This window comes from Chrysochloris asiatica, unplaced genomic scaffold (assembly GCF_000296735.1).
Source record: "Chrysochloris asiatica unplaced genomic scaffold, ChrAsi1.0 scaffold00054, whole genome shotgun sequence".
NCBI classification, from domain to species: domain Eukaryota; kingdom Metazoa; phylum Chordata; class Mammalia; order Afrosoricida; family Chrysochloridae; genus Chrysochloris; species Chrysochloris asiatica.
The window spans coordinates 2,370,098-2,383,116 of NW_006408572.1; the positions used below are offsets into that span (position 1 = coordinate 2,370,098).

Sequence of the window (13,019 nt, forward strand, 5' to 3'; positions counted from 1 at the left end):
GTCACTAGTGGAGACGTAGTAAAAAGGGTTCAGCCCCAGAGAGTCCCCCAGTCTCTGACTGGGACAGAGTCTGATGTTGTGAGTTGTCATTGAGTTGGTTGCTGATGCACGGCAACCCAATGAACAATGAGACGGGACCGCTGTGATCCATAGGGCTCTCACTGATTTTCTGAAGCAGATTGCCAGATCTTGTGTCCTAGTCTTAGTCTGGAAGCTCTACTGAACCTTGTTCAACATCAGGGCAACCCACAAGCCTCCACTGACAGGCGATGACTGAGGCTTCAGGTGCAATGGCCAGGGTTGAACTTGGGACTTCCGCATGGAAGGCAAGAATTCTACCACTGAACCACACGGCCCTCATGTTGGGATGGGTCTGGATCATAACTACTCATCCAAGTGGAAGAGAGCTGTCTTCCCTATCACCTATCTCATAAACGCCCATAATATCTTCTGAAGTTGTTTTCTCCATTCCCGTTGTCTCAGTAATAATGAAATCTTATTTCATTTACCAGCTTGGGAGGTCTGGTAGGGAAAAAATGTCTCTTCAGGCTTGGTAAATACTAGAAGAACTCAGAAGGAAGTACCGAGTCGTAACGTTATGAGTGTCTGATCAGTGAGTTTGCCAAGAGTATAGAAAGGAAGCCAGATAACAAGGGCTGGAAAACTGGTACAAAACAAATTTTGAGTTGCTGTCCCAGGAAGGAACTGCTCAGCAATTAAATGATCTCATACTGATTCTTCTATTCGTAATTTATAAAACTCTACTAGTTTTAACAAGGAGTCCTGGTGTGGCACTGAGGGTTAATGTGCTGGACCACAAGTTCAGTTTGAACCCCAGGATCAGTGGTTCACGCTCACCAACCACTCCTCAGAAACCCTATACAGAGTCACTATAAGTTGGAACTGACTCGATGACACTTAACAACAACAGTTTTAACAAAGGATTCAAAGAAGCAAAATTCCATAAGTGAAACTGTGTGTTTCTCTAGAGGTAAGGAGCCTCACTGATTTCTTGCTTTGTAATTATTTTTCAATTACAATACAACTATAAGAGTTTAAGTTCCCCCTAGAGTGGTACACAGCATTTCATTACTACTAGAAAACCACGGGAATGTTCCAGGAAAAAGGACTACCATCCTTTAGTGAGGTGAAATTTAGTCAAAACCCATGGCTAACACCCAAAATGCCTGCGGATCAGCTGCGATTCTTTAAAGGTCTTGGGTCCTTCAGATGCTGGTTTTAACTACTTCCTGGAAACAGGGAGTTCTTAGTGGAGGGTAGTTCACTATTTCAAGAAATAGTCATCAAAACAGGTAACAGTCTCAACGACGGAAGTGCTTGCTGAGTCCTCTCCCCTCACACACTAGGCTTTTGGACAAGTCTTGTATTTCCTGCAGCACAGAGGCTCTTCAATAGACCTTCCAGGGGCTCCTTTCCTGGACATCAGAGTCCTCTGGGAGCTCTCCTCAGGGACCCATGGGGATAGGAGGCAAGTCCAATAAATAGGATTTCATCTTTTGTAGCTCCTGAATCTCATCACTCCAGGGGCCACAGTGAACCGACAGAACCTGTTCTGCCTTTTGTATTGTGTTCAGAGCTTCAGATACTGCAAACCTGAACCAAAGGAGGCAAGGAGAGCTACTCATTTAATCACGCAAACATTCAGTGCCTATTCGCACACTGTAAAGAATACAAAGTTATATAAGACTGTGTCTGTCCTCAAGGATTTTACAATCTTGAGGGGTAGAAAAGGCACATTCACAAATACACTGCAGGCTGAGCTTGAGAAAAAAGTGATGAAAAAAAAACTATTAAAAAAATCTAGGTTCTAGAGAAGCAGAATATTTTACCCCATGGCTTCCTCTGAAGTCTCAGGGTAACCAAGTCTACCACTGACTGATGAGCTCGGTAGCCCTTTGCTCTCCCCTGTCTCTGGCCAAGTGAGCTGCCTCTGTTTCAGGTACTGGGTTCCCCCATAATTTAGCTTCAAGCTTCAAACACCTTGCCCTACATCCAGGGCAGCTTTATTACAGCAGAAGTATCCCTCCAGAAAAACTGCCATTAAGACCTCACAGTAATCTCAGCAGCAACAGTGGATAAGGCAGCTGCTTACCAACCCCACTGTTCTTTTAACCTTTAACCCTTAAAGCAGGGGTCAACCTTGCTGTGACTGACACTTCAGGTCAGCTAATTCCTTGTTGGGAGAGTTGCCTTGTGCATTGTATATGTTTAGCAGCTTCCTGTTCTCTACCCATTGGATGACAGGAGCAATCTGCTCTCACAGTCATATCAATGAAAATGTCTCCACACATTACAGGCAAAATCACCCCTGGTGGAAAAGCAGTAAGATGCAGACTGGAGGGAAGAAGGAAACTCTGGAGTTGAGGGTGCTGAGAATGAGAGCCAAGAGAGGTGTAACCCACCACAGAGGAATAAGCAGCAATACTATCAAGGTGGTGGGGGTGAGGACAGACATGGGGAGGGTTGTGGCATGCTCTTCCTGGGAAACTCACTTCAGATCTAAGAGCTTTCCTCATATCTCTCAGGAAGAAATTCTAAAGCTTGAAGTTTGTCAGCAAAACAGAAGGCAAGTATCACTCCTGAAGGGGAAATAAAGTTCCAACATGCTTAAAAGCCTAAGAAAAAAGAGTAGTACATGGACGAGCCGAATAAAAGCCAGGAGGGTACATGCTGTTCTGATGAAGTGCTAGGGAACAAGAGAGACTTACCCATTGAAAAAGATTTGGGCCAGTTTGAAGAGCTCACGGCCCATTTCAATACTGGATGTACCATGGCGAACCTCAACCACTCGCAGACTCTTCTGTAGGTGGGTAGCTGACTTCTGCCAGTCCCCTGCAAGGAAAGAAAAATCTTGCTCAATAAAAACAAACATACTCTATGTGGCTGAACATTTTCAGGGCAAGGGAAATTGAATGAAAGGGAGAACAGTTTCAGTTTAAAGACAAAGATAACCAATCAGTCAAGGCCAGGGTTATAGAAAAACAAAGGGAAGCAGACTTGTTCCTCCTAGTGGAAGATGAAGGCATATGCATACCTAAGGCAGCATAGGCCTGGGCCAGGACATCCTGGACTTCTCCTACCACAGTGTGTTCTGCTGACAGGAAGCTCTCCGCATCATGCTGGCATCCCAACAACCGCTGAATGGCTTGTTCTAGCAGGTGAAAGGAAAGTGGTCTCATTACAGACACCAATATGGTCCTATAATGAGCACCGACATCTCAAATTCTACATCAGTTCGGCTGACTCTGGAAACCACCCTTGACCTCCTTGGATTGTCATTAATCCACAATGGTACATTTCCTGGTTCCAATAAAGCTGTTGTTCTCTTATGTCTTCTCTGTGTTCTTTTTCAACAGAAAAATGTGCTGACTATGACTTTGGGTTTGAATCTTCAATTTTCCAATGCGGCTAGCTTTACATTCCACATACGTTCATAATGTCTCTAGATTCTATAGTCTAAACTGAAAGGTCAACTTTCATCAAGTAAATAAATTCCCATGAATCAAGGTCAAAGGCAGAGTTTTCAAAGGTAGTGGGGAGTTCCATGACTTGCTCTCAAAAACAGGCAGGATACTCAAATCCACTGGGCACTCGGCCCAATGCTCCCTGGACTGGTGCTGATGAGGGAAGCTCAGTTTCTCTAGGAAATGAAGAGAACTGACACTGACCTTGCGGAACTGCACTAAGCACATGATAGCAGAGATAAACCTGATAGTGGTGGTATACAGACTTTAACTTAGCTATCTGACGCATAAGAGGACAGCAATGAACTCACCTGGCCACACTAACTGAGCTGGTCACATCTCTGTGGGCTACATAGCCATCTTGTGGCTGACATGGGGATAATGAAATTCAATTCTTCAATCATTACTGAGTAACCTTGAGTCCAAGGTGATCTCAGAATGAATACAGGGGAAGGGGAGAGAAGACCAAAGCAGGGAGCCAGTCTCACCTAATTCACCATTTCTGAGAAGCTTTTGGGCCATCCCAACCTGCTGCTGAAGGTCCTGTAGCCGAGAGGCTAAGTGTTCCCTGCTGACCAATTCCGTACAAGATCTGGTGCCACAGCTCAGCACATCATCTCCCTGTGGAAGTCAGTGTCATCTTTATTCCTATTTCCAAGTCAGTTAACAACAGTGCCTGTGCTTACATTTAAGACTGCACCTCAGTTTCTGACCCTATGGGGGTAACAGACACCTGTAATACTTCATAACCAAACGAAATTTTGTTTGACAGCAACAATCCTAATGAAAGTAGCAGTGGATCCTACCCTGAGACTGAATTTTTGGGACCAAATTAGTAGAGTCCACATTTTCTATCCATCTCTATGATCCCTCTCTTATCTCTCTTTGGGGCCAGGACTTTGAATGATATATTTTAGCGGTTACGAAGAATTCCTAAGAAAACCAACAGAAAAACATACTAAATTAGGCCTTCCCACATTAGACCTTGGGTTTGCAGTTTCAGCTTTCTAATACAACCAACTCTAGTAATTTTTACCTAGGGTTCCCCTAACAAGAATAGTTTATTTCCTGGTAAAGCAGACAGTCTCTGAGGTGGACTTTGCTGATTTTAGATTCTAGTATCTAAGCCCACATTTGGCAATAGCAGTTGATTTCTCTTGAGCGCCCTCTCCCCTCCCATAGCCAGTGTCCTGTGGCTGGGGAGGGTGGACATGTGTCTGAGATCAAGGCCATACCTTTGCCCCAAATGGCTGGGAGAAAACTATGTGACTGTGATTTTCCTCTAGCCAGCGTTACTGGGTCTGTGAGTAACGTTTTTGCCCAGACTGATGAGAGAGGGGCACATTTTGATCCTCCTGGACAGGAAGTATAAGAGGCTGAGCTTCTCGCAGCCATCTTGTCACAAGAGGGACGTCTGTCTGAAGACAGGCCTGAGCTGAGTGAGCAATCTAGAGAGAACAATTGGGTCCTGGTGAGGCTATGAGACTCTGGATCAGATGGTACCTGGAGTAATCCTATCCTGGGATTGTTTAGTGACTTACGTGAGCAAATAATTCCCAGTCTCCTCCCAATTTAGGTGAGATTTATCTGTCACTTGCAAGTGAAAGATGACTAAATACAACTTTTCTATGCTTTCCTTTGGAGGGATAATTGTGTGTGGGGAAGACATGCTGAAAAGGTGGGAATAGGTGTTCTCAGCATCTACAAGCCCCAGGAGATTCCTTCTGGAGGTTTATAAACCCATGGCCTAGCTGACTGACCTTCAGGAAATGTAGAGAAGAGAAGGGAGCAGAGCGATTTACCTGCAAGACAGCTCTGCAACTGTTACAACAGAATGCTTCCCACCTGGGCCGGGCAGCAGGTCTACACTCCTCACTTTGACAAGCCGGGCAGTTACACTCAAAGAAATACTGAGACCTCAGCTTCTGTTGCCTTTCAGTGACATCCATCCGGCTCTTGTGAGGCCCTGCAGCGAGACCTCAGTCAATATGTCAAGCAACACTTAAAATCAACAACAAAAAAAGAGCTAAGCAGGTCTGGTCAGTCATTCATCTTGTGATAAGTACCCTTTATCCAAACATTTGAGGAAACCGAACCAGGTGCTGTACAGTCAACTCTGACTCATGGAGACCTCACGTGTGTGCCAGAGTACAGCTGTGCTCTCTACAGGGTTTTCAGTAGCTGATTCGTCAGAAGACCATCAGGCCTTTCGATTGAGGCATCTCTGGGTGGACTTGAACCTCCCACAGTTTGGTTAGTAGTCAAGAGTGTTAATCATTTATACTGCTCAGGGGTTCCTTTGTGGAACTAGATAGAGAAATAAGCTTCCTAGTTGTTGGGACAGGAAAAAACAAATTCAAGAAGTTGACCCTAGCCCATTTCCAGAATAGGACGTTGAATAGGAACTAAGCAACAAAATTCATGGCTGTTGTTAAGTGCCTTCAAGTCGGTTCCGACTCATAGTGATCCTGTATAAGGTTTCCAAGACTGTACAGCTTTGTAGGAACAAAACCCCTCATCTTTCTCCCATAGCGGCTGGTGAACTTGAACCGCCAACCTTGTGTTTCTCAAGTCAGTGCTTATCCTACAGAAGCAATGCGCTCCCCAAATACATGATCTTTAGGCACAAAGTCGGCACCAAGTACCTTAGTTAAGAAGGGTTCTCTTTCTTTATTTTGCTTGAGTATGAACTGCTTCTCCCAGGAAACATACACTGGGGACATACATAGTAACTTATTATTTTCGACCCTGTCCTTTTTCTCTTGTGAAAGGGAAGGACAACAGGATCGAAGGCTGGCTTACCATTGTTGTTGCTGTTAAGTGCAATCAAGTCGGTTTCGACCCATAGCGACCCTGTATAGGGTTTCCAAGGAGCAGCTGCTGAGCTTGAACCACTGACCTTGCAGTTGAAATGGCGGCTTTGCAGTCTGGCACATTAACCCACAGCTCCACACCAGGCTTACCATAGCAGTGGAGAATCTCTTGCCCTTTTCCAATCTGCTGTGACGCCCGAATGGAGGCAACATTGTTAATGAAGGACACACTGGTGTTGGGGCTGCAGGAATGGTTCAAGAGGCTGATAACAGGGAAGATGCCTGTGGCAATGCGTACCTGTCTGCTGTTGGTAATGATGCTCTCTTTAGATCCTGAAAGTGCAAGAGGAAAGGGAAAATGTGTCAGGGCATTAGTCCTGGCCCTGCCGGCCAGTTCTCAGAAGATGAGTTGGGAAACTGGGCCTGAAGCCCATCTGAGTCATTGCTCCTCCACAGCCGGATCCAATATAAATCAGATGGAACATGACTCACAGCAATCTCTGATCCTCAGGAAGCACAGTGAATGAACACATGAAAAGTCCACCCAGATCCTGGAACCTAACCCATGTGTCTCAACACCACACACAGAAATGCAAAGATTAGAATTTATACAAAATAATAAAAAAGGAATTAACAGTAAGGAGTATTACAGCCAGCCAGTTTCGTAACTTTCATAAGGACATAGACACCAAAGTACCTGTTGAGATTATTTCCATAAACTTTCATTGTCCAAGTACTTATGTTTAACTGGTCTTTTGAGAAAAATCAGTATTCTTTATGCTTATCTGGTCTTTCTGTCCTTCCCACCTTTTTGGGACATCAGTACATGAAAAGAGCTCACTGTACCAGATCTATTCAAGACAGTCTCAGGTTCCAAATGACCCTTATTTAAAAAAAAAAAAAAAAAAGAACACAATTAACCACTCCTGGTGTGGGTGCTGGACTACAAGGTCGCTTTGAACCACAACGTTGGTGGTTCAAGCTCACTAATCAGTCCTCAGAAACTCTATACAGGGTCACTATGAATTGTAACTGACTCCACAGCACTTAACAACAACAACCAGAAACTTATCTAAAGATGGGAAAGGAAGAAGGGAGGAAACTACCTCTAAACAGTGAGGTTGTTTCTGTACCAAAGCTCATGTGTGTTTCCATGCAGGTGGGTTCTCTGTACTCATGGAGGCAGGCCTAATTGCTTTTACTTTAGACACAGTTCTAACCAGCTTGGTGATTTCGTTTCTTAGGCCACAACAGTCCAGGAGCAGAGAATTACTGAGGAGAGGAGAACATGTAAAAGGCAGGTTTTCTGGTACTGGCAAGAGGGAAGAAAAAAATACAAGTGTCTGAGAACACGCAAAAACACTAGTACCTCTCAAGTTCCACCTCAATTTGACCATTTTGCTTAAGCAGAAGCTTTTGTAATGACCACACGTTTCCCAGGACTATGTATACTCTAGATACCCCTGGCATCCAGGAAGGTTTCCATTGTGTTCTGGAGTCTTGGTTTAAGGAAATGTGTTTCCAACAAGACTGGCTGAAATACACAAGATATTGGTACATAAAGAGAAGCCGTCGGTTGTTAGGAAAATTCATTTCTATAGAACTAATGTCTTGTAGCAGGTAACTGCCAGGACTCGCAATACACCGCTCACCAGAGAAATAAGTAGTCCTGGAACAGATATAGTGAATAAAGAAAAGAGCATGAGTCATCATGGGAAAGTGTTCTAAAAAGGAAAATAATAAAGACAGGAATAATGTCTTTCTGCAGACAATTCTATTATCAGTTGATACAGAGGACAAGAATAGAACAAGTAAATAAAATTTACAAAGAATCCAAATGACTCAACTGTAGTCAACAAACGTACAAATTATATGAAAATCTTTCACCAGAGTTTCTCCTACATGCTGAACTGATTTTAGATTCCCCTCTTCTTCCCCTCCTTTAGTCTAATGCCTACCTTCTGGAATATGTGCTAATGAGCCATGAAAATGCTAACTGGTAGGCAGCAGGAAGAGGCAGTACAGGGCACGAACAATCTGTAGTCTGAATAATCAGTCTCTGCATAATTAAAAGTTGACTTGCATTCTCAACTACTGATAACTGGCAATCTATATTAGAACAGTTGCGAAAATTTTCCCAGAAAAAAATTATCACAAAACAGTGACTAATGTCAGCTTTGTGAATTATTTATAGTTTATCCCTTAAAAGAAGTAAGCCTGGGAACTGAGAGGGATGAATATATTAGAACTGAGTATCTCTCTATTTTTTTAAAACGAAGTACCGATTTTTAAGTTAATATTTGACCATTCATCATCTATTAATAGAGATAATCAAAAGTGTGTATTAGCATCCAAATTGAAAATGTGATATTTTATATTTAAAAAAAATTAGCGCGGTGTACTTTTGCTTATTTCATCAATATTCCTTTTGCAATTTAAGTGGGACTCACAGATTAAAAAAAGGATTCATTCACAATCTAGTATATACTCTGTTGTTAAGTGCCATCAAGTCGGTTCCGACTCATAGCAATCCTGTACAGGGTTTCCAAGGAGCGACTGGTGGGTTTGAACCAACAATCTTGTGGTTAGCAGTCCAGCGCTTATCCTACAGTACCACAGCAGGACTTCGTACATACTCTACTGGATGAGAAATTTGTGTGTATGTAAGTAATTAATCTACCAAAGGTAGATTCCTTGGTTGGCTGTTGAGGAATAAACGCAAGCGGCAGTGAGCTGACCTGAAGTAACATTTGCTGTTGTTAAGTGACACGGAGTTGGGCTCTGACCCATAGCGACCTTGTTTAGGGTTCCCAAGGAGCAGCTGGTAAGCTTGAACTGCTGACCTTGCGATTCAAACCGACTTTATAGTCCAGTGCATTAACCCATAGCACCATACCAGGACTCTGATATTAGATAGAACCTGTGTTAGCTGTGTGGACAAGAATCCAGATATATCACGAAGATGGCATTACCACTAAGAGAAAAATCACACATATCAAGGTCTAGAAAGTCATCAGCGGCTAGTTCTACCCTTGAGATAAATACTAGAGAAGTTTCTGAAGAACTCTGATTTAAACAGGATTTATACAAAGATAATATCATACATTTTTATAGGTTTTTGTTAAAGTCTATCTTCTTTAACACTTTAATCCTTCTTCTGAGCTATTAATGAAACAGCTGCTAATGAAATTCAATGAGAACACTAAATTGGGAGGTGCTGGGACCCCAAAGAAATAATAAAAAGGGATATAACAAGATTAGAAACATGAACAGACTAAAGCAAAATTAGATTCAATTCAAGAATGAAAGTGAACATTGCCGGTGGGTGTGTAGCCGGTTCAGCTTTCCTGGAGGGTAATTTTACATCAAGTACCTTAAAAATGTTCACAGCATTTGGATTATTTTTATTAAGAAAAACTAATTAAAAGGAATACAGGATAGGAAAAATGTAAAACTGAAGATTACAAAGAAAACAGCAGTAATTTACACTCCATTCAGCCTGGTAGAAAATTTTGGTATATTTTCTTGCAGACTTCCATCTATGCTTATATATGGAATTTTCAACCTAACTGGCAACATAACACACTTTATTCTTTTCACTTACTATATCATGAACATTGCTGTAAAATGCATTTTTAATGACTGCATTCCACTACAGGGAGATTCTATATCTAATTCCTTACTGTTGGATATTCAAGTTGTTTCCAATTTTTCACTACGATGATACTGAGGAGCATCTTGATACATCACTATACAAATTCCTAATTATTCCTTTAGGATATATTCCTGGAAGTGGAAAAACAGAGTTAAGAGAATCCCTAGAAAGGGAATTAGAAGGCTAAAAGAAAAGAGTATATTTGAAAGCTCTTTGGTATATTATTCGGCTTCCAGAAAGATTGTGTATGAAAATGCACGTATGAAAAAGTGGATATTTATATCCTAGCTTGTAACATGTCTTATAAACACACACAGACCTTTGCCAATCTGCTAGGTAACAAATGGTGTTCATGTTTTAATTACTGTTAAGTGCTGTGGCATCGGTTCCGATTTATAGCAACTCTGTCTAGTGTTTCTGGAGAGTGGCTGGTGAGTTTGAACCACTGACCTGTAGTTCAAACCAACCTTGCAGTCTAGTGCTTATCCTACTGCACCACACCAGGACACCGTTTTAACTACTAAGGAGAGATTTATTTTATTGGGTATTTTTACTATTACTTTGATAAAATTCTTATTATGTTTTAGCAGCTTTACTGAGGTATAGTTACATACACGAAAATGTACCCATTTTACATGTACAATGCAATGATTTTTAGTAAATGTTCACAGCTGTATGAACACCCTAGCTTTAGAATATTTGTAACTATTTTTAAAAGCTGATTTTAAGAGTTGTAAAAAATTTCCCTCATTTGAATTTTGGTTACAAGTTTTTTTTTATTTGAGGAGAGTTAAAATAACTTTTATTTGCTCACAATTATGTGGATCGATCATTCTGGCTGGGCTCAGTTGACTGATTTTTCTGCTGGGATCACTCATGTGGCTACATTGTTAATGAGGAAACACTTGTACTGTTTAAAGTAAAAGTAAAGAGGTTTAATAAAGCTTGATTCGATTTAAACGGCGTAGTTGCGTAGAACACAAGAACTGACATGAAGCAGTCTTGAGGCAGAGCAGCTAGACACATTTTATAGAGCTATGAGTCAGAATCAACTGACAGCACATACCACCACTACCTCCCCCAAATCAGGAACTCTAGTTTACGATATTTTAATTGGAGAAGTGATACATTTCAAGTGGGCATTTTGCTAGGACTGACTTACAGTTGCAGCGATCATAAGAATATGTGGTCTTTGGGATGGGGTGGGGCAGACTGGGTATTCATCAGGATGTCATAAGACATGTCATAAGACAGACTTTAGACACACACATTCTGGCATCTGCATGTGCAAGGCATTTCTAAGGGTCCTGAGTCAAGCCACTCCTCAAGAGTACATTCTTTCCACATCTGTGCTTGACCATAAAGAAAAACATTTCTTTAGCTGTACGATTAGGTTTGTTTAAAGCTCAGTAAGCATTAGGGAAGTAGCTTAAAGAACTTAAATTGGAATCTGGACTAATGTCAGGATTAAAGACGGAGTTAGGGCTCCAGTTGTAGACCACAGCCTTCCACAAAACAAGAGCCTCAAAATTGAGGCCTCAGACAGCATTTGTCTGGCACTTCAACCAGGGCTTGATGGTCAAGATGGCTGGTGACTGGTGCTGGCTTCAGACTTAGCCTCTCCCTCTATATGGTCTATGGTTCTCAAGGACACCAGCATAGATATGTACACAGAGGCACAGCAGTATTCCAAGAGTGATTGCAGAAGCTACAATGTCTCTTCGGGCCTAAACTTAAGTCACATAATGTTGCTTTTACTTCATTTCACTGGTCAAAGAAAGCCACAAGCTAGTCCAGATTCAAGGGGTGATGATATATAGACTTTACCTCTTGATGGAAGCTCATCAAGCTGTAAAGGAGCAAGCACGCAGGGAATGCGAGAAACCGATGCAAGCAATGTATCCCAGAGGTCCTGAGACTCACCCAGTTCTCTTGTTCAGAGGAGAACACTGATAACCACACAGGTTAAGTGAGGTGACAAAGTTCATACAGAGAGTTAGTGGCACATCCAGACTGGGAACCCCAGTCTTCTGCCTCTCAGTCCAATGTTTTCATTCCTTTGAGGACTTCTTACCTGCATCCTCTATCTTTTTTATCTAACAATGTTTTTGTATTTGGTATTTAGGTAGTTAAAGTTGTTGTTGTTAAGTGCCATCGAGTCAGTTCTGAACCATGTTGTTGTTGTTGTTGTTGTTAAGTGCCGTTGAGTCGATTCTGACCCATAGCGACCCTGTGTAGGGTTTCTGATGAGCAGCTGGTGAGCCTGAAGCGCCAACCTTACCTAAATTTGGTGATATAATGTTTTAAAACTTTTCTCCCATTCTAAGTCTCTATATTTTTCTAGATAGTTTATGGTTATATTTTTAAATATTTAACTTTTTAATGATTTGGAGAAAGAATCGATTACTTTTTGGCCTGTCACATCAGTAACATATTGTTTTTAATTACTGTAAGCTTTAATGCTATGAAATCTGGTATCAGGCCCCTTTGATACTCTTAAAAAAAAAAAGGCTATTCTTATCCACTTATTCAGGGTGAACTTTAGAACAGTCAAGTTCCAAGCAAAATTCAATTGTGATTTTTGTTTGAAATTACATTAAACTTGATAGGTTAATGTGGCAGAAATGCCATTTTTTATAGTTTTCACTCTTTCCATCTAAGAACATGGCATGCCTTTGCACTTATTCAAGCCTTCTTTTATATCCTTCCAAATTAGAATGCCTTGCATTCCTGAAAGAAACATTACTTAGTCATATGTTACTATTACTTTAATAAACTAATGGATGTATTATGGCAGCCATTTATTCAGGGCTTTTACATTGATATTTACAAGTCTGCCTGGTCTATAGTTTTTATTCTTGGCTTTATAAATGAGTAGGAAAGAGTCCTAGTTTTTCCCACATTCTGGAACAGTTTATGTAGTACAGAAACTATTTGTTCCTTAAAAATTTTAAAGAACTCAAATGGAAAAGAATGAATCTGATTTGTTTTTTCATAGACTATTTCTCTTATCAAAAAAACCTTTTCTTCACTTGCAGATAATACCCGCTTGACTTGGCTTCAATG

The 13,019-nt window shown here is 41.4% G+C and overlaps 1 protein-coding gene across 1 annotated transcript in view; it reads right to left on the reverse strand.

Moving 5' to 3' along the window:
• Positions 1–1,466: 1,466 nt before the first annotated feature.
• Positions 1,467–13,019, reverse strand: part of SMYD4 (SET and MYND domain containing 4) — a 62,483-nt gene continuing 50,930 nt past the window's right edge. Inside the window, exons 5-10 of the mRNA XM_006863234.1 lie at positions 6,449–6,631; positions 5,288–5,451; positions 3,974–4,106; positions 3,056–3,172; positions 2,730–2,853; positions 1,467–1,614 (exon numbers count right to left, since the gene is read on the reverse strand). Of these exons, the coding sequence (XP_006863296.1) occupies positions 1,467–1,614; positions 2,730–2,853; positions 3,056–3,172; positions 3,974–4,106; positions 5,288–5,451; positions 6,449–6,631 (869 nt within the window). The remainder of the gene's footprint in view (positions 1,615–2,729; positions 2,854–3,055; positions 3,173–3,973; positions 4,107–5,287; positions 5,452–6,448; positions 6,632–13,019) is intronic.